Source organism: Pristiophorus japonicus, chromosome 1 (genome assembly GCF_044704955.1).
Source record: "Pristiophorus japonicus isolate sPriJap1 chromosome 1, sPriJap1.hap1, whole genome shotgun sequence".
Taxonomy (NCBI): domain Eukaryota; kingdom Metazoa; phylum Chordata; class Chondrichthyes; family Pristiophoridae; genus Pristiophorus; species Pristiophorus japonicus.
Genome location: NC_091977.1, coordinates 345,700,689 through 345,722,944, shown reverse-complemented (window position 1 = coordinate 345,722,944; position 22,256 = coordinate 345,700,689). Strand labels below are relative to the sequence as shown.

General features: G+C 46.0%; 1 protein-coding gene across 1 annotated transcript in view; it reads right to left on the bottom strand.

The window, feature by feature from the left end:
* Positions 1 to 22,256, bottom strand: part of LOC139273346 (transcriptional activator GLI3-like) — a 520,381-nt gene that overhangs the window by 88,294 nt on the left and 409,831 nt on the right. The window contains exons 8-10 of the mRNA XM_070890175.1: positions 7,720 to 7,936; positions 7,357 to 7,470; positions 485 to 625 (exon numbers count right to left, since the gene is read on the bottom strand). Coding sequence (XP_070746276.1) covers positions 485 to 625; positions 7,357 to 7,470; positions 7,720 to 7,936 — 472 coding nt within the window. The remainder of the gene's footprint in view (positions 1 to 484; positions 626 to 7,356; positions 7,471 to 7,719; positions 7,937 to 22,256) is intronic.

Sequence of the window (22,256 nt, the reverse complement as noted above, 5' to 3'; positions counted from 1 at the left end):
ATAGAACCTGCAGAATCCAGCCATTCAAAATTCACAATGCGTTTGTGAATAAGGGGTTACTGCAGACCAAGATCCTCTGGGTAGCAAGGTTACATTCTTAGATTCACTTATCCACTTATTGAAATAATTGAGTATTTTTTTTAACAACTAGACTCATCTTAAAAGCTAACTGTCTCACTTTTAGAGATGGTGCAAAGGGTATTAGGTGACAATGACCACCATTTCCCTTTTCAAACCATTCACCCTTTCCTTTACACCGGCCCAAAACACAAACATCCTTTGTAGTGTGTTTGACAGAGGCTTCCTTTAGGCTTCAGATGTCTGAATTGGTCAAGCTTTGTAGCCGTTTAGTTCTCTGGAACAAATAATACTCTCTAGTTCATAGTGCTCCCGGCTAAGAAACTTGACACTTTGAGGTCAAAGAACGTGACCTCCACAAAGCCTGGTATACAATCAGGAGCAGTCCCTGGCTGCTGTTACTTACATGGACTAGCTGTTCTTGTGTGTCAAATTCTCTTGTGCATCCTTCCCAGTGGCAGTTCGTCTCATAAACCACTTCCGGCTCTTGCTTGCTTTCATCTTTGTCCACCTCCTCTTTGACCAGTGTCAGTCCTTCCGGCTGTTCCTGTGATAGAGAAATCCATGAGTTGCACAGTTTCAAAACCTCTGCTGCTCAAGTGGACACATCACTGTCGACTCTTGCACATTGATCACACAGGGACTCTGTGGCTGGTACTGTACCTGCATGGCCTTCAGAGAAATTCTCTAAACAGTTTAGATGGTTCAGGAGTGTGACAAGCTGTGGCTCAATGGCTGCACTCTTGCCTGAGTCAAAAGGTTGTCGGGTCAAGTCCCACTCCAGAGATTTGAGCACATAATCCAGGCTAACAATTCATTGCAGTACTGATGAATAACTTCATTAGCTGTAAAGCACATTGGGTCATCTTGTGGTTATGAAAGGTGCTATATAAATGCAAGTTCTTTCTTTTAAGGGGAAACTAATTGTACTTTTGGTTGATCCAAAATATTGAAATACAGAGATATATGACCGACCCCCTTCTCCCTGTTTCTCTCTGAATATGAAAACATGACACAATGGGATAGCTGCGATGCAGATCAGCTGTTCCTTTATAGAAACCGCACGATTTCATTGTTTCAATGGTTTCTGTAACAGTTGGGCAATCCATAACATCAGGCTCATGCCAAGGCAGCAAGTTGAATATTTACCTCTGCATCTCGATGCATACCTGTCGAATGCCACCAATCATGTCCAATGCTCTGCATTTCTAGTGCACATTTCACTCTGTTGCCCCACTATGCTGTAAGTTCCCACATTGCCTCAGCCACTTTTATTCTTTCACTGCTGCACTTTGTGCTTCATGCTGGGGCCTTGAAGAGGCCGAATAATTTGCCTTGAGGATAAGTTCAGTTTTTTTGCACAGGTTCTGTTATGTATGTAAACCTGTAATTACCATGTCTAACCACCAGATCCTTCATGGAGCGACTTGACCAATACTTTGTGGCCAACGAGCTTATCCCTAGGAGTCCCAAGGGATCCCACAATCCCTTGGGATCACCTGTATATAAGGAGGCCTCACAGGCTGGAGAGGCACTCTGAGATCTGTAATAAAGGACTACGGTCACACCTTACTTTGAGCTTGCAGTATCTAGTCTGACTCCTTATCCAAAATACAACAACTGGCGATGAGATACAGATAACGAACCCCAATACAACAATGCAGAAAATTGTGGGCATCCTGGAGAACTTTTCAGAGGGAGATGATTGGGAAACCTTCGTGGAGCGACTTGACCAATACTTTGTGGCCAACGAGCTGGGAGCAGAAGGGAACGCTGCCAAACGAAGGGCGATCCTCCTCACCGTTTGCGGGGCACCAACATATGGCCTCATGTAAAACTTGCTCACGTCAGCAAAACCCACAGACAAGTCGTACGATGATTTGTGCACACTGGTCCGAGAGCATCTAAACCCGAAGGAAAGCGTTCTGATGGCGAGGTATCGGTTCTATACGTACAAGAGGTCTGAAGGCCAGGAAGTGGCGAGCTACGTCGCCGAGCTAAGGCGCCTTGCAGGACATTGCGAATTTGAAGGACACTTGGAGCATATGCTCAGGGACTTCTTTGCACTTGGCATTGGCCATGAAGTAATACTTCGCAAACTTTTGACTGTCGTGACCCCAACCTTGAGTGAAGCCATAGCGATAGCCCAGGCGTTTATCTCCACCAGTGACAATACTAAACAAATTTCCCAGCATACTTGTGCTGCTGCAAGTACTGTGAACAAAGTAATGTTGTTTTCGAATCGAAATGTACAGGGCAGGACTTACATGCCTGTAGCTGCACGTCCGCAGATGACTCAGAGTCACCATCAAGGGTGGTGAATACAAGGCAATTAACACCTTGTTGGCGCTGCGGGGGTGATCATCGATTCCATTCATGCCACTTCAAAGAATACGTTTGCAAGGGCTGTGGAACAATGGGACACCTCCAACGTATGTGCAGACGAGCTGAAAACCCTGCTAATCCTGCAAACCACCATGTTGCAGAGGAGGACAGATCCACGGTAGATCATGACAAACCAGAGCCTCAGACCGAGGAGGCAGAGGTATATGGGGTGCACACATTTACCACAAAGTGTCCCGTGATAATGCTGAAGGCTGAAGTAAATGGACACGGGCGCAAGCCAGTCCACAATGAGTGAAAAGACTTTCGATAAGTTGTGGTGCAACAAGGCTTCAAGGCCAGTCCTGACTCCCATTCGTACCAAACTTAGAACGTACACAAAGGAACTGATTTCCGTAATTGGCAGTGTTACCGTAAAGGTCTCCTATGCTGGAGTGGTGCACGATTTACCACTCTGGGTGGTACCGGGCGATGGCCCCACGCTGTTCGGCAGGAGCTGGCTGGGAAGGATACGTTGGAACTAGGACACTGTCCGAGCGCTTTCGTCTGTCGACGACACCTCATGTGCCCAGGTCCTAAGCAAGTTCCCCTCGCTGTTCGAACCGGGCATCGGGAAGTTCCAAGGAGCAAAAGTGCAGATCCATTTGATTCCGGGGGCACATCCCAACCATCACAAGGCGAGAGCAGTACCTTACACGATGAGAGAGAGGGTGGAGATTGAGCTGGACAGGCTACAATGAGAGGGCATAATTTTGCAAATCGAATTCAATGAGTGGGCCAGTCCGATTGTTCCAGTCCTCAAGGGAGATGGCACCATCAGAATCTGTGGTGATTACAAAGTAACTATCAATTGTTTCTCACTGCAGGATCAATATCCGCTACCAAAGGCAGACGACCTATTTGCGACGCTGGCAGGAGGGAAAACATTCACGAAGCTGGAATTGACTTTGGCCTACATGACGCAGGAGCTGGAGGAATCTTCGAAAAGCCTCACCTGCATCAACGCGCACAAAGGTCTTTTCGTTTACAACAGATGCCCGTTTGGGATTCGATCAGCCGTGGCGATATTCCAGAGGAACATGGAAAGCTTGCTAAAGTCGGTCCTGCGCACCGTGGTCTTCCAGGACGACATCTTGGTTACAGGTCGGGACACCGTTGAGCACCTGCAGAACCTGGAGGAGGTTCTTAGTCGGTTTAATCATGTGGGGCTCAGGCTAAAATGCTCGAAGTGAGTTTTCCTGGCACCTGAAGTGGAGTTCCTGGGGAGAAGAATCGCGGCGGGCATCATCAGACCCACCGATTCGAAGATGGAGGCAATCAAAAATGCACCAAGACTACAGAACGTGACGGAGCTGCGGTCTTTTCTCGGACTCCGGAACTATTTTGGTAACTTCTTACCAGGTCTTAGCACATCGTTAGAACCCCTGCACTCTTCACTGCATAAAGATGAATGGGTATGGGGTAAAAGCCAAACAAATGCCTTTGAGAAAGCTAGGAAGCTGTTATGTTCAAACAAATTACTTGTGTTGTACGATCCATGTAAACGTTTGGCACTAGCATGTGATCCGTCGTCGTACAGAGTCGGGTGTGTATTGTAACAAGCTAATGAATTTGGGAAATTGCAACCAGTTGCTTATGCATCCAGAAGTCTGTCTAAGGCCGAGAGGGCCTACAGTATGATTGAAAAAGAAGCATTAGCGTGTGTTTACGGGGTAAAGAAAATGCATCAATATCTGTTCGAGCTCAAATTTGAATTGGAAACCGACCATAAGCCACTTATATCCCTCTTTTCTGAAAATAAGGGGATAAATACGAATGCATCAGCCCGCATCCAGAGATGGGCACTCACGTTGTCCACATACAACTACGCCATCCGCCACAGGCCAGGCACAGAAAACTGTGCCAATGCTCTCAGTAGGCTACCATTGCCCACCACTGGGGTGGAGATGGCACAGCCTGCAGATTTAGTTATGGTAATGGAAGCATTCGAGAGTGAGCAATCACCTGTTACCGCCCGACAGATTAGAACCTGGATGAGCCAGGACCCCTTGCTGTCCTTAGTAAAATACTGTGTGCTCCACGGGAGTTGGTCTAGTGTCCCGTTAGAGACGCAGGAAAAAATAAAGCCGTACCAGCGACGCAACGGTGAAATGCCTATACAGGCAGACTGACTCCTATGGGGTAATCGGGTAGTTATGCCAAAAATGGGCAGGGACACTTTCATTCGTGATCTCCACAGTACCCACCCAGGCATTGTAATAATGAAAGCGATAGCCAGATCCCACATGTGGTGGCCCGGTATCGATGCAGACTTAAGAGTCCTGTGTGCACAAGTGTACTACATGTTCCCAGTTAAGCAATGCACCCAGGGAAGCACCACTAAGCTCATGGTCTTGGCTCTACAAACCGTGGTCCAGGGTTCATGTCAACTATGCATACCCATTCTTGGGAAAAATGTTTTTAGTGGTTGTAGATGCGTATTCCAAGTGGATTGAATGTGTGATAATGTCGGCAAGCACGTCTGCTGCCACCATTGAAAGCCTACGGGCCATGTTTGCCACGCACGGCCTGCCTGATGTCCTTGTAAGTGACTTTGGGCCGTGCTTTACCAGTGCCGAGTTCAAGGAATTCATGACCCGCAATGGGGTCAAACATGTCACGTCTGCCCCGTTTAAGCCAGCGTCCAACGGTCAGGCAGAACGAGCAGTTCAAACAATCAAGCAGAGCTTGAAAAGGGTAACTGAAGGCTCACTGCAGACTCGCTTTTCCCGAATCCTGCTTAGTTACCGCACAAGACCCAACTCACTCACCGGGGTCCTTCCCGCTGAACTGCTCATGAAAAGGGCACTTAAGACAAGCCTCTCGTTATTCCATCCTGATCTACACGAACTGGTAGAGAGCAGCTGGCTTCAACAGAATACATATCATGATTGCGCAAGTGTGTCATGCAAAATTGAAGTAAATGATCCTGTTGAACTATGGACAAGGTCCCAAGTGGATTGCTGGCATTGTTTTGGCCAAAGAGGGGAGTAGGGTGTTTGTGGTCAAACTCGCAAATGGACCCACCAGCAGGAAACACTTGGACCAAACCAAACTCAGATTTACGGACTATCCAGAACAACCCACAATAGACTCTACCTTTTTCGATCCTCTAACGCACACACAAGTGGCAACCGACACAGCGGTTGACCACGAAGCAGAATCCATCACCCACAGCAGCCCAGCAGGACTCACCACTCCCAGCAGTCCAGCAAGGCCAGCTGCACAGCAGCCCAGCAGCCCAGTGAAGGCCCAACAAACGACTCACCAACACCAGCATTTGCACTGAGACGATCAACCAGGGAAAGGCCCCAGATCGACTCACATTGTAAATAGTTACATGATTGACTTTGGAGGGGGGGGGTGCGGGCGGGTAGTGTTGCTATGTATGTAAACCTGTAATTACCATGTCTAACCACCAGAGGGCTTATCCCCTGGAGTCCCAAGGGATCCCACAATCCCTTGGGAGCACCTGTATATAAGGAGGCCTCACAGGCTGGAGAGGCACTCTGAGATTTGTAATAAAAGACTACAGTCACTCTTACCTCGAGCTTGCAGTATCTACTCTGACTCCTTATCCAAGATACAACAGGTTCTAAGATCTTCGCTGAGCAATGCAAAGTATTGCAAGGTTAAAACCTCTTTGCATTTCTCAGTCATAAAAGCCAATGAAAAAAAATTAGGTCATCCAAAGTGTTGAATTAAAAGGTACCACATTTACTGTGACAAAACATCACCATAAACACCAGCCGACACGACAGAATTGATTAATATGTAGCTGTAAGTAACAGATACGTAACTAAGGAAGGATTTTTTTTAAACAGAAACATCGCAGGAGACAGTTTACAGACTCGGCCAGAATTTCTAAATGAGCAAGTTGTTAGTTTGCCCATCTATTTGGGGAGTTATTGATGTGAAGCATTCATGCAATGCTCCCAACTTACTATTGAAGAAAAGTCATTTCCAAAGGTTTCTCAATTGGCAACTGTACAAACAATAGATATAGGCAAAAGCATTTATTTTTAACATTTCCAGGTGGCACCAATTTTATGGCATAGTTCACTCCGAAATGCAGTTGAAGGATGCTGTTTATGGCAGAAACCGGTCTCAGGACATTCACTGTAGAGCATGATGTATAACGTGCAGATCCAAGTTATGCTGCCAGTTATGCCTCGCTCAGCCCTGCTCCTCAGCTGGTTGATTTTAATCTTGTAAGAGAATAAATGGGAGCATCAGCTCTCTCATTGCATTAAAGATGTTCCACATTAGGATAAATAAGTTCATGGCAGATGCGATGGACCCGTGGTGGGGCACTTTAAAACATGGCTTGGCACCGGACTGGAGATATAATGCACCAGATGTGAAGCCCGGGGGGAATGTGATGCCTACCTACCAAAGATGGTCACACACCAACCAGCGTTGGTGCTTTTGGGTGTCAGATCACTGACCTGACTCCAAAATACACTGAATTTCATCCCAGTGATGATCGTTGGAGAATCCAAAGCACTAACCTTACTGCACTGGAAGGCAGGCTGGAAACAGTGACTTAAAGATTTGCACGAGTGACTGTTGTTCTATTCTTTTTTTACTATGTTGACAGAACACTTGCACTGCAAATCCACATCTGATTCAAGGCAGAGATGGTTTACATAGACTGAACATGGTATTACTACTACAACACATCCCCATACACCACCTAAAACACTTCTTGAAGCTGCAATCCAAATTTAAACACCATATTTAATCACCTTCATATTAAAGGGAAAGCAAACAATATGAAGGCCAAAACAGTTTCTGTAATTGGTCCCTCAGCACTCTGGTGGATGTGCTGTGTATTACAGAATGCCTCTGCTACAAAGAAGACGGAGGGCTGATGAATTGAACTTGCTGCCATACCTGCTCACTCCCGCCACCTGGGCTCGGCAGTTCTTCATCGGGTTTAATCCTTGAGCGTTTATTTTGCATTGGGTCACCTGTGCTGCTCACTGCAGACTCACCCGTGGGCTTACTCTAAAAGATGAAAGAAAACTTATTTTAAAGCATGACTGAATGAAACACGACATGTAAGGTTATAAGGTCCATATTGAATAATGACATTAACACAAATGGTTAGTTATTAAAATAACAGAATCCGGTGCTTGAGTCATTGTATTATACAATCATAGCTGCGATTCAATAGCCTAACAGTTGAAGAATTCCTTTACACTTGATAACCAGCCTTCTAATTATGATTTTTACTTTCCTCTTGTGATCTCTTACCTGTGCAGATTCAGAAGGACAAGAGGTGATCTGTGCAGAGGTCAGAACAGTGGACAGGCCAGACACATGGCGCTGAGGGGCAAACGTTGGAGCAGGATGGATGAGAGGAGGACTGTGGCCGAAGGCAGAGCCCAGAGTTTGCTGACGGCTCATTATCTGGTGGTGCATTTGTTGGATGGCGACTGGCGAGGCAGGGTAAGGAAAGCTGAGAGCGGGACTACGTAAAACAAGATATGGAAGAGAATTACTAGGTGGGCATGTAGGATGAATAAAGAAACATTTTTCTTTCTAAATTTTATGTTAAAATGTGCCTGATGTACACAGTCCATTTAGAATTAACATACACCATTGAACGGAATTTCAATTTGAAAGGATTTTTGCACTAAAAAGTAAACAGAGTAATTCAGTTTCACATTACGAATGCTGTTCTTTACTAATTGGGAATGCTTTACAGTCTATGGTTCATAACTCAGCTTTTCCTGCACTAAAAAGAATGTTCAATAATTTGAATTGAGCGACTCAAATAAAAAAGTAGTAAAGTGGGAATTAAGTGCTAAAAATTATTATCGGATCATTTGAATTAAGCAGCTTGAAATTAAATGGAGACAACTTTAAACTTTTACAAATTGAAAGTTGCCTGTACCAATAAAATCTCTAAATATTCCACATGCAATAAAGGTCACTCTGAATATTACCAACTGCAGACAAGGGGACCGAAATCGCCCCTTTCTATAAGGCCTCTGGCCACCTGAAAGCAGCAGCCACACGTTGGTGCGGAATGGCTGCCATTTTAAAAATTGCCCTTCCTCAGGTTTGGAGCGGTGTAGAGGACCACTCCGCCTATTTTCCCGCCACGGCATGCACGCGCTGACCCCTTACCAACTGATGGCGACCCCTTCCCGAAATTTCCCCTCTGGAAATTGTCACTTTCCTGGAAATGCCCTGCCGCCGGTCGGTGCCCCCGAAAGATTCTGCTGTCGGTACACTCTCTGTGGCTTGGCGGCGCGGGCGCCCTTAAAGGGCAGGTGGCGCTGCTGGCGACGCCATGTTTTTTTTTGTCGGCTGACTGCCAGGTCGGACCAATGATAATGGCTGCAGGTTCGGTCGGGCCGCCAACAGGCAGTCTGGCACCCCCTTAGGTGCCAGGCCGCTGGCCGGGCTGAAACCCTCCCTGGTGACTCAGTATTTGCCACTAAAATGGCTGCAGAGTTCGCAGCGACCCTCCCCTTTCACCGTGGCCCTGATGACGGATCGGGGCGGTGGACCCACTGGAAGAGCACTTTCGCCCCGCAGCCGACCGAAACACCGCCCCGAGGCAAAAAAAAAAAATTCAAAAATTTCTCCAGTATCTCCGCCTCATGGACTGGGGACAAAAAAAACGTAGGCGAGTCCCATTTGGTGCGTGGCTCAATTTCATTCCCAAGAACTGTTAAAACATCCATGTGCTGTTTTTATTGTCCCGCTCCAGAGATTTCAGCAGAAAATCTAGTCTGACACTGTTGGAGATGTTGTCGTTTGAATGAGACGTTAATCTGAGGATCCCTGCTGCCCTCTTGGGTGAATGCAAAAGATCCCATGCCACTTTTAGAACAAAAGCAGAGGAGTTATCCTCAGCCCATATTTATCCCTCAACAAAAAGGCACGATATAAATGCAAGTCTTTCTTACAAATAATTTCTTGATATATTTGTTTTCTTTTAGTAACTGCTAGCAGCCATATCTTTTCCTTCAGACTAAATATCACACACACACACACACAATCATCATCATAGGCAGTCCTTCGAAATCGAGGAAGACTTGCTTCCACTCGAAAAGTGAATTCTCAGGTGACTGAACAGTCCAATATGGAAATTGCAGTCTCTGTCACAGGTGGGACAGACAGTCATTGAAGGAAAGGGTGGGTGGGACTGGTTTGCTGCACGCTCCTTCCGCTGCCTGCGCTTGGTTTCTGCATGCTCTCGGTGACAAGACTCCACACTTCCAGCAACTGTTGCTGGCCAGCAATCAACAGTGGGGCCTTGGTAACGTGTGGCATGGAAGATGTCTATGGCATGTCTACTGTCACCCCGACTGAGATCAGTGAAGATATCACAGAGTGCCGATCAACTGTGAGACCTCTCTGATTTGTACAGCTCAGCATCTCACTGGACAGACTCACTGAGCCATTGGAGTAGCTATCATAATTTGCATTTCTAATCCATAACTACTATTCAAGAAAGGAGGGAGAGAGAAAACAGGGAACTACAGGCCAGTTAGGCTGACATCAGTTGTCGGGTAAATGCTGGAATCCATTATTAATGAAGAGGTAACAGGGAATTAGAAAATCATAATATGATTGGGCAGAGGCAACATGGTTTTATGAAAGGGAAATTATATTTAACAAATTTATTAAGAGTTTTTGGAGGATGTAACTAGCAGGGTAGATAGAGGGGAACCAGTGCACGTAGTATATTTGGATTTCTAAAAGGCATTCGATAAGGTGCCACATAAAAGGTTATTATGCAAGATAAGGACTCATGGGGTTGGGGTAATGTATTAGCATAGATAGAGGATTGGGTAATGGAAAGAAAACAGAGAGTTAGGATAAACATGTCATTTTCAGGTTGGCAGGCTGTAACTAGTGGGGTGCCATAAGGATCAGTGCTTGGGCCTCAGCTATTTACAATTTATATTAATAACTGATGATACAAAGATAGGTGGGAAAGTAAGCTGTGAGGAGGACACAGAGCCTGCAAAGTGATACAGAAAACAACAACAACTTGTATTTATATAGTGCCTTTAACGCAGTGAAACGACCCAAGGAGCATTATGAGATAAAACAATTTGACAGGTTAAGTGAGTGGGCGATAAGGTGGCAGATGGAGTATAATGCAGGGAAATCTGAGGTTATTCACTTTGACAAGAAGAATAGAAAAACAGCATATTTTTAAATGGCGAGAAACTATTAAATGTTGGTGCTGAGAGAGATTTAGATATCCTCGTACAAGAAACACAGAGAGTTAGCATGCAGGTACAGCAAGAAATTAGGAAGGCAAATGGTATGATGGCCTTTATTGTAAGGAGGTTGGAGTACAAAAGTGAGAACGTCTTGCTGCAACAGCACAAAGCATTGGTGATACTTCACCTGGAATACTGTGCACAGTTTTGGTCTCCTATCTGAGGAACGATATACTTGCCTTAGAGGTGGTGCAGCAAAGGTTCACTGGATTGATTTCTGGAATGAGAGAGTTGTCCTATGAGGAGAGATTGAGTAGATTGGGCCTATACTCTCTGGAGTTTAGAAGAATGAGAGGTGATCTCATTGAAATATATAAGATTCTGAGGGGATTGAGGGTAGATGTTGAGAGGTTGCTTCCCCTGGCTGGAGAGTCTAGAACTAGAGGTCATAGTCTCAGGATAAGGGGTCGGCCATTTAGGACTGATGAGGAGGAATCTCTTCATTCAGAGAGTTGTGAATCTTTGGAATTCTCTACGTCAAAGGGCTATGGATGCTGAATCGTTGAGTATATTCGAGGCTGAGATAGATAGTGTTATGTATTTAACCCCTTGCAACCTGTATTACACTACCACCAGAGGGCCTACCTGTTTAGAGTCCCATGGGATCCCAGCATCCCTTGGGAGCACGGTATATAAGCAGGCCACTCACGAGGTACCTGCACTCTGGAATCATATAAAAGGAGCTAAGGTCACACTTGCTCATTGTACACGGTATTCAGTTTCATCCTTTATTGTGAACGCATCAGATAGATTTTTGGACTCTAGCAGAATCAAGGGATATGGTGATAGAGCGGGAAAGTGGAGTTGAAGATGAAGATCAGCTATGATCGTATTAAATGGCAGAGCAGGCTCGAGGGGCTGTATGATCTACTCCTGCTCCTAATTCTCATGTTCTTATGTTCTTACACCATGTGAATTGACTTTGACTCCAAGTAACCATTCTTCCAGCCTACTCCTGTGTGGGAATGGGGCAGAGAACATCTGTCGAACTGCCTATATGAGACAAGACAAATACTGTAGCAAGTGAACCATTATGGTTGAGATTGATGGAGAATCACAATTCTGCATCTTCTGTTAAGGATGGTCCACCCAATGCTGATAGGCATCGGTGACTAGATCTTGGAAAATTTATTTTTGAATTGTATTGTACAAATTCTTGATTGGAAGATATAAAGGAAACATATTGCTAGCCTTCAGACAAGAGCAAAAAGCACCTGGTATATTTGTTTGAGCTTTGCCAGTCACATAATATTGAAAAGCCAGTACTAAGACAAAGAAGGGTCTGCACCACTTAAGACCTGGAATTGCAGGACTCCTGCATCAATATCGAAGCTTAAGTATTGGTTGGCACAGGAATAAATGTGTATGTTTAATTTTATTTAGCAAATTTACCTGATAAGGGACTATTCCAGACTACCAGATAAGGAGGATGAGTCAGAGTCCAAAAATTAAGTCAACTGGAGTCGTACCTAGCATAAAGGAAGGTGGCTGTGGTTGTTGGAGGCCAATCATCTCAGCCCCAGGACATCGCTGCAGGAGTTCCTTAGGGCAGAGTTCTAGGCCCAATCATCTTCAGCTGCTTCATCAATGACCTTCCCTCCAGCCAAAGTGTGGATGTTCGCTGATGATTGTACAGTGTTCAGTTCCATTCGCAATACCTCAGATAATGAAGCAGTCTGTGCCCGCATGCAGCAAGACCTGGACAACATTCAGGCTTGGGCTTATAAGTGGCAAGTAACATTCGCACTATACAAGTGCCAGGCAATGACCATCTCCAACAAGAGAGGTCTAGCCACCGCCCCTTGACATCCAATGGAATTACCATCGCCGAATCCCCCACCCTCAACATCCTTGGGACCACCATTAGCCAAAAACTTAACTGGACCAGCCATATAAATACTGTGGCTACAAGAGCAGGTCAGAGGCTGGGTATTCTGCAGTGACTGTTTCATCTCGTGACTCCCCAAAGCCTTTCCACCAACTACAAGGCACAAATCAGGAGTGCAATGGAATACTCTCCACTTGCCTGGATGAGTGCAGCTCCAACACCACTCGAAGCTCGACACCATCCAGGACAAAGCAACCCGCTTGATTGGTACCCCATCAACCACCTTCAACATTCACTCCTTCCACCACCCTCCACCGTGGCTGCAATCTACAATTGTACTGCAGCAATTTGCCAAGGCTTCTTCAACAGCACCTCCCAAACCTGCGACCTCTACCACCTGGAAGAATAAGGGCAGCAAACGCATGGGAACACCACCACCTGCAAGTTCGCCTACAAGTTACACATCATTCTGACTTGGAAATATATCGCCGTTCCTTCATTGTCACTGGGTCAAAATCCTGGAACACCCTCTCTAACAGCACTGTCCAAATACCTTCACCGTACAGACTGCAGCGGTTCAAGAAGGCAGCTCATCACCATCTTCTCAAGGGCAATTAGAGATGGTCAATAAATGCTGACCTTACCAGCAACGTCCATGTCCCATGAATGAGTTTTTAAAAACTGAAAGCATCTCAATGGTTTTTAGGAAGTTCCCCAGGGCTTTCTGGAGTCAATACAACTTCTCTTTCAGATTTTATTCATTTTCATCAAGTGCAATTCATCCACAGGAGTTGGTGATATTTTAAACGTTCTTGCTGAATTTTGTAAATTAATAGCCCCGATATTTGCGGGGAGAGAACAGGAGGAGCAGTTTAGTGGCCAGGAAACCCAGATGAATGGGTTTAGCTCAGGATAAAACAGAACTGTGAAGAGAAAAAGATTAAACTGATGATTACTGAAGTGTAAATGTTATCCAACTGTACTAGTCATCAGGGACTGAGGAATTCTTAGAATAACTCAACTGTCGTGAGGCAGAAGGACTACAACCACATGAGCAGAGTTTAATGTGACTACCAGATAGGGAGTCATCTCATAAGCCACTTGCAATATTTTGAACCAAAGTCAGCCATCCAGACTTAACCAGTGAGTAAGTGAGTGTGTTTGTGTGTGTGTGTCTCTCTCTCTCTCTCTCTCGGGGTGTGTGGGTGTGTGCACACTTGTGTGTTGGTGTGCGTGCACGTGCGTGGTGTGTGGGGGTGGGAGAAATCAAATCTCAATTAAAACTTGAAACTTCATTATGAGGTCATGGAAATTACCCATCAAAAAAGCAACACAATTAATAAACCTTCTTCCCATTAAAAAATATTGCCAAGGTTACACAACATTTATCACAGGCTAATTAGGATATTTGTCAAATTCCCACTTTGCAAAAACGTAACAACTGCAGGGCAAAATGCAGTTGATTTAATGTCAGTGAAGTACACTTTTGCACATATATTCATATTTCATTTTCCATTTAATGCAGTACATTTCAATCCTGGCATGAGCTAAGTCTTTCCATATGTCTCTAGATCTTATTACAAACAGAGAAAAAAAAATCAATCATTTAAATCTGTTGTGAGCTTCATGCTTGTCATATCACTCATTCACTTGTGAAGACAGAAAGCTCAGACCATACTGAGTGTCACCTACAGAATTTCCATCAGACTTGTTTAGTTAAAGGAATTGATGGATTAACCTCTCCACTATGAAACTGCCTAAATTGGTGATCAATGAGTTTCAATGATAGACTATTCCATTGGGAAAGCTTTTCTCCCTCCTTGAATTAAATGTCATTAAACGTCTATTAAAGCACATTACACATGCTAATACCTGTCATCACTTCATTACTCGACTGTACTCTCAGACCACTGTTAGTACACAGGAAATCATATTAAGACTATGCTGCAGCCTACATGAAGCTTATATTAGTTGTCAAAACCAGTTAGCAAAGCACAATATAGCAACTCTATTCCTCCCTGCTGTGTATTCAGTTACCGGACTCTGCTCAGTCCAATAGTTATTACTCAAGCAAAACATTACTAAATAATTACTAAATAATTACCATCTTGTGGGTCAGCTTAAATCATTTCATTAAAAATTCTAATAACCTAGGCTGTAACTTTAAACACTTAAAAAAAATAGGACTATTAAAAAGAACTATGAATGATAGAACTTTTATAACTTTGATTTGTTTCTCTCCAGCTTCCGGAGCTGAAATTTGACAGTTCTTTACCTTATTTGTTATTCACAATGGACGGTAATTCTTTTGTTTAGCATGTCAAATATGTAACCTCAAAAATAATTCTGTTAACAAGATTGAGTAAAACAACTGCTCCAATGACTTTTTTCAAAATGTTTAAAATCATCAAAATTAAAGTAATCAGGAACTCACATTTTGGACATTCATTACCTTTCGTTTTTCCACCAAATTTCCCCCCACCCTGCACAGATAGCAGATGAGCAAGGCCATTCGGCCCATGTCAGTAGATCAATGTGGAATAAAAGACCAATGTTATTGCACACCCCTCCCCTATCGTATCATCTAACAGATGCTTGAGCAAACCTAAGGTTTGCACCTCCACTGCGCTACCCAGGAAGCCTTTCCAAATGTTAAAATATTTCAGTAAGAAATCTTCTTGACATCTATTATGTCTGTAGTGTACTTATGAATGACTCCACGAGGCAATGTGTTGTACTCAAACTGTAGTGACCTTGGTCCTTTACTCGTAACTCCAGAGTGAGGCAGCCGCATGGTGGCTCCCCTTTTACACAGCCCCTACCACCAGGGCAGGAAACCCCTGTCTCCACCAGTGTAAACCTTATTGCTAGTACATCAGGTAAACAAGTCTCCATCTTATGCAACTATCCAGTGACTACACAGAGAGTATATCTATAGTCTGCATATACAACATCATTCTCCCCCAAGTCCTTTGTGCCAATTACCTTTGCACTATGTGCTCTGGCTTAGCTCTCCCCAGATTTAAGTGCCAATAACCCTTGCACCTTGGCTGTGCTTTGGCTTGGCTCTCTCCCTGTTAACCCCCAAGTCCTTTTGCCACAACGTTGGGTAGTGGTTACCAGTTTGGATGATTCGATGATGCAGTGGAGGTTCCAGTGGGTTCGGGGTGTGATCCATGTGTGTGTCCATGGCTACATACATCCACTTCCCCCCGCCCCCCACCCCACAGCGAGGTCATGCAGCTGACCCGTACATTAACATACAAGATCAGGCACAGTGCAAGTACGAAGAAAGGAAGAAAAGAAAATGTTTTTTTACAGTTTGTATCGTGACACCTTGGTTCAGTGACTTACATTCGTTACGTTTTACGGTTGTGTGCCATGATTGGGTAGATTGCATTCATGGTTCAGTCATGGTCAGTACTGAGGTAGCAGTACAGGTATCCGAGGACGCTGGTTCCAGAGCAACCGATCGGGGTTCTAGTCATCCGCTAGCGGGGTGGGCTTGGTTCGCTCACCTTGCCAGGACTCAGGGCCTTTGCCATTGCCTAGTGGTGGCCTACCTATCCTCCTTTGAGGGCTGCAGAATCTTCTGCCTGGTCTCTAACCGTGTTGGGAACCTGGCTGTACCAGGTCCCGTTTGGGGAATTCTTTGGTTCTGACCTTTCGCTCCCGGACATGGCCGAGGTAGTGACTGGGTCTGGGGGCTGCGCCGTCTCCACCCGGGTGGTGGGCAATGGCAGCCGACTGCGAGTATTGGCACCGTTTTAGTTTCCAGGTCCGTGGCGAATAGTGCCATTGGGTGCCTGCAGCGTGGGATAGACCTGGGCAGGGTATCAGGATCAGTGCCTTCACCCTCCCGAATTCGCTCACTTGCGACTTTTGGTGACTCTTTATTCCCGACATCTCGCAACAACATTTTGTTCTTTACATTCTTAATCGGTTCGTTACATTGATTGCCATGCATACAATGTCTCTTTACGTTCAGTTGGTTGCAGGTCTCCTTTAAGAGAACCCTGCTGGCTTTACCCCAATCAAATGCTTTGTTAGACACCACGTGTTGGTCCCTCAGCGTTGCAACGCGGCCATCTTTTTTTTCAGCCACGCTGCACCTCGCTGCAGCAGGGACGCCATCTTGCCTCTGTCCTCGAGGTCGACTGTCTTGATCCTTCTCTCCCGCGATTCTGCCACAAAAGCTGGAAGAGTGCCTGTGAATTCGATTTTCCTCCCCAGAAGTCTTGCCACTGAAGCCGGGAAGGTACTTTTAGGTCGTTCTGGTCGGATCATTGCCGTGCACTCGTGATGGACGGTCTGTGCCTCAGGTGCTGCACTCATCTATTCACTGGTGCCTGATCCAAGCGAAGATGAGGTTTTGCTCTGCCTCTGAGCACAGGGGACATCGATTGCTGGAGTGAAGAGGTCTTCCCATTTCCATTGGATCTTCCCCATCCACCTTCTTCCAGTAGCGTTGGACCATCACCTGCCACAATCCACAGAGGTAACTTGTGCACCACGCCATTATGGATTACACTTACATCCGCACTACCAAGGACTGGGATCAGATCCTTGGTGTAGGTGCGCAACTTTTCCTGCACCGGAACCAGCTCGGGTCGTTTTTCGTTCCAGAGCCTCTCAAAGGCATCCTGGCTCATCACGGACTGGCTCGCTCCCATGTCCACTTCCATGAAGACTGGAACGCCGTTTATCTCGACTTCCATCTTCACTGGAGGAGAATCGGTGGTGCAGGTATACACTCCATATACTTCTTCTTGAGGCTGAGCTGCCTCTCTGGCCAAATCATCACACTCCCCGCTGGATTCAAAGTCATTTACCGACTCCTCTGCTAGACGGAGGGTCGTATTTCTTTTACACATAGGCTGGAGGTGGCCCTTCGTGTTAGAGGCTTTGCATACGTACTCTGCAAACGATACTGGTGAGCCCTATGGTTTCCTCCGCAAATCGGTGGTTAGTGGTGTGCCACAGGGATCGGTGCTGGGACGACAACTGTTTACAATATACATAGATGACCTGGAAGAGGGGACAGAGTGTAGTGTAACAAAATTTGCAGATGACACAAAGATTAGTGGGAAAGCGGGTTGTGTAGAGGACACAGAGAGGCTGCAAAGAGATTTGGATAGGTTAAGCGAATGGACTAAGGTTTGGCAGATGGAATACAATGTCGGAAAGTGTGAGGTCATCCACCTTGGGGGGAAAAAAACAGTAAAAGGGAATATTATTTGAATGGGGAGAAATTACAACATGCTGAGGTGCAGCGGGACCTGGGGGTCCTTGTGCATGAAACTCTTTTAGAGTCTACCTGCAAAAACATAAAACATTAAACCGTGCCACCCGACCTGGGTGACACACCAGACATTTACAAGGCCCTTTTTTCCTTTTTTTGTTTTTTTTTGTGTTTTAAATTTTTGGGGTTTTTTTTTGGGCGCTAAAATCACATTTTTCCAGGGCCCCCTATAAAAGGGGAAGGGGACACTAAAAGCACCGGCAATTAAAACAAATTAAACTTTAAAACGTAAAATCAAATTAAAATTTGATTGCCGGGAGTGATGATGCACTCCAGTCCCTCCGGTGCCCACCTCTCGCGGAAGGCCGCGAGCGTACCGGTGGACACCGCGTGCTCCATCTCCAAGGACACCCTGGACCGGATGTAAGAGCGGAAGAGAGGCAGGCAGTCAGGTTGAACGACCCCCTCGACCGCCCGCTGCCTGGACCGGCTGATGGCACCCTTGGCCGTGCCCAGGAGCAGTCCTACGAGGAGGCCCTCGGACCTACCCGCTCCCCTCCGCACAGGGTGCCCAAAGATCAGGAGAGTGGGACTGAAGTGCAGCCAGAATTTCAGGAGCAGCCCCTTCAAATAATGGAACAGGGGCTGCAACCTTGTGCACTCAATAAAAACATGGAACACGGACTCCTCCAGACCGCAGAAATTGCAGGCGGCCTGGGAGTCCGTGAACCGGCTTAAAAATTTGTTGCACGGCACTGCTCCATGCACCACCCTCCAGGCCAAGTCCCCGATGAATAGTGGGAGGACCCCTGCGTAGAGTGCCCTCCATCGGGGACCCCCGCCTCCTCCGGATCCTTGTGCATGAATCCCAAAAAGTTAGTTTGCAGGTGCAGCAGGTAATCAGGAAGGTGAATAGAATGTTGGCCTTCATTGCGAGAGGGATGGAGTACAAAAGCAGGGAGGTCCTGCTGCAACTGTATAGGGTATTGGTGAGGCCGCACCTGGAGTACTGCGTGCAGTTTTGGTCACCTTCTTAAGGAAGGATATACTGGCTTTGGAGGGGGTACAGAGACAATTCACTAGGCTGATTCCGGAGATGAGGGGGTTACCTTATGATGATAGATTGAGTAGACTGGGTCTTTTCTCATTGGAGTTCAGAAGGATGAGGGGTGATCTTATAGAAACATTTAAAATAATGAAAGGGATAGACAAGATAGAGGCAGAGAGGTTGTTTCCACTGGTTTTGGGGAGACTAGAACTAGGGGGCAAAGCCTCAAAATATGGGGGAGCCAATTTAAAACCGAGGTGAGAAGGAATTTCTTCTCCCAGAGGGTTGTGAATCTGTGGAATTCTCTGCCCAAGGAAGCAGTTGAGGCTAGCTCATTGAATGTATTCAAGTCACAGATAGATAGATTTTTAACCAATAAGGGAATTAAGGGTTATAGGGAGCGGGCGGATAAGTGGAGCTGAGTCCACGGCCAGATCAGCCATGATCTTGTTGAATGGTGGAGCAGGCTCGAGGGGCTAGATGGCCTACTCCTGTTGCTAATTCTTATGTTCTTATGCCAGCATGGTGTTACTCGATTAGCGCCCCTCGGCAGACTCTGAGTTCTGGAACCATAAGGTCTGTGCTCTCTGCCCTGGGCAGAGCCACATTCTGCAGTCTTGCCTGTGAAAGGCACCATTCTGTGTACAGTACTTGCCGGGTTTGAGTCCACAGGATGAATAATTTGCTTGGTGCTGCAGGTCACGGTCATGAACGCCTGACTGATGCTGATGGCCTTCTGCAGGTTGACTGTGGTGTCGGCAGATAATAGCTTGTGAAGGAGGCCCTCGTGGCCAATTCCTATAACGAAGATGTCTCTCAATGCTTCGTTGAGGTGCGTGCCAAAATCACACAGTGCCGCAAGTCACCTGAGGTCAACAGCATATTTTGCAATCTCCTGGCCCTCAGGTCTGTGGTGAGTGTAGAATCTGTGCCTGGCCGTGAGGATGCTCTGTTTTGGTTTGCGTTGGTTGCAAATTAGTTCAGTCAGCTCATCGTATGTCTTATCCTTGGCCTTCATGGGTGCCAGCAAGTCCCTGACGAGGCGGTAGACCTCGGGCCCACAACTGATCAGCAGTATAGCCTTGCGCTTCTCCGCCGATGCGTCCGTCTCCCCTGCCAAGTCGTTAGCCATGAAATATAACTCGAGCCTTTCTGTGAAGGCATCCCAATCATCACCCTCTGCGAAGTCTTTTAGTGTGCCAAAGGTAGCCATAATCGCGTGAAAGTCCGTATTCTCGTCGCCAGTTATTATAGAAACATAGAAAATAGGTGCAGGAATAGGCCATTTGGCCCTTCGAGCCTGCACCGCCATTCAATGAGTTCATGGCTGAACATGCAACTTCAGTACCCCATTCCTGCTTTCTCGCCATACCCCTTGATCCCCCTAGTAGTAAGGACTACATCTAACTCCTGTTTGAATATATTTAGTGAATTGGCCTCAACAACTTTCTGTGGTAGAGAATTCCACAGGTTCACCACTCTCTGGGTGAAGAAGTTTCTCCTCATCTCGGTCCTAAATGGCTTACCCCTTATCCTTAGACTGTGACCCCTGGTTCGGGACTTCCCCAACATTGGGAACATTTTTCCTGCATCTAACCTGTCTAAACCCATCAGAATTTTAAACGTTTCTATGAGATCCCCTCTCATTCTTCTGAACTCCAGTGAATACAAGCCCAGTTGATCCAGTCTTTCTTGATATGTCAGTCCCGCCATCCCGGGAATCAGTCTGGTGAACCTTCGCTACACTCCCTCAATAGCAAGAATGTCCTTCCTCAAGTTAGGAGACCAAAACTGTACACAATACTCCAGGTGTGGCCTCACCAAGGCCCTGTACAACTGTAGTAACACCTCCCTGCCCCTGTACTCAAATCCCCTCGCTATGAAGGCCAACATGCTATCTGCTTTCTTAACCGCCTGCTGTACCTGCAGGCCAACCTTCAATGACTGATGTACCATGACACCCAGGTCTCGTTGCACCTCCCCTTTTCCTAATCTGTCACCATTCAGATAATAGTCTGTCTCTCTGGTTTTACAACCAAAGTGGATAACCTCACATTTATCCACATTATACTTCATCTGCCATGCATTTGCCCACTCACCTAACCTATCCAAGTCACTCTGCAGCCTCATAGCATCCTCCTCAAATTTGGAGATACTACATTTAATCCCCTCGTCTAAATCATTAATGTACAATGTAAACAGCTGGGGCCCCAGCACAGAACCTTGCGGTACCCCACTAGTCACTGCCTGCCATTCTGAAAAGTACCCATTTACTCCTACTCTTTGCTGCTTGTCTGCCAACCAGTTCTCAATCCACGTCAGCACACTACCCCCAATCCTATGTGCTTTAACTTTGCACCTTAATCTCGTGTGGGACCTTGTCGAAAGCCTTCTGAAAGTCCAAATACACCACATCAACTGGTTCTCCCTTGTCCACTTTACTGGAAACATCCTCGAAAAATTCCAGAAGATTTGTCAAGCATGATTTCCCTTTCACAAATCCATGCTGACTTGGACCAATCATGTCACCTCTTTCCAAATGCGCTGCTATGACATCCTTAATAATTGATTCCATCATTTTACCCACTACCGATGTCAGGCTGACCGGTCTATAATTCCGTTTTCTTTCTCTCTCTCTCCTTTTTTAAAAAGTGGGGTTACATTGGCTACCCTCCACTCGATAGGAACTGATCCAGAGTCTATGGAATGTTGGAAAATGACTGTCAATGCATCCGCTATTTCCAAGGCCATCTCCTTAAGTACTCTGGGATGCAGTCCATCAGGCCCTGGGGATTTATCGACCTTCAATCCCATCAATTTCCCCAACACAATTTCCCGACTAATAAGGATTTCCCTCAGTTCCTTCTTCTTACTAGACCCTCTGACCCTTTTTGTATCCGGAAGGTTGTTCGTGTCCTCCATAGTGAATACCGAACCAAAGTACTTGTTCAATTGGTCTGCCATTTCTTTGTTCCCCGTTATGACTTCCCCTGATTCTGACTGCAGGGGACCTACGTTTGTCTTTACTAACCTTTTTTCTCTTTACATATCTATGGGAGCTTTTACAGTCCGTTTTAATGTTCCCTGCAAGCTTCCTCTCGTACTCTATTTTCCCTGCTCTAATCAAAACCTTTGTCCTCCTCTGCTGAGTTCTAAATTTCTCCCAGTCCCCAGGTTCGCTGCTATTTCTGGCCAATTTGTATGCCACTTCCTTAGCTTTAATACTATCCCAGATTTCCCTTGATAGCCACGGTTGAGCCACCTTCCCGTTTTTATTTTTACGGCAGACAGGGATGTACAATTGTTGTAGTTCATCCATGCGGTCTCTAAATGTCTGCCATTGCCCATCCACTGTCAACCCCTTAAGTATCATTCGCCAATCTATCCTAGCCAATTCACGCCTCATACCTTCAAAGTTACCCT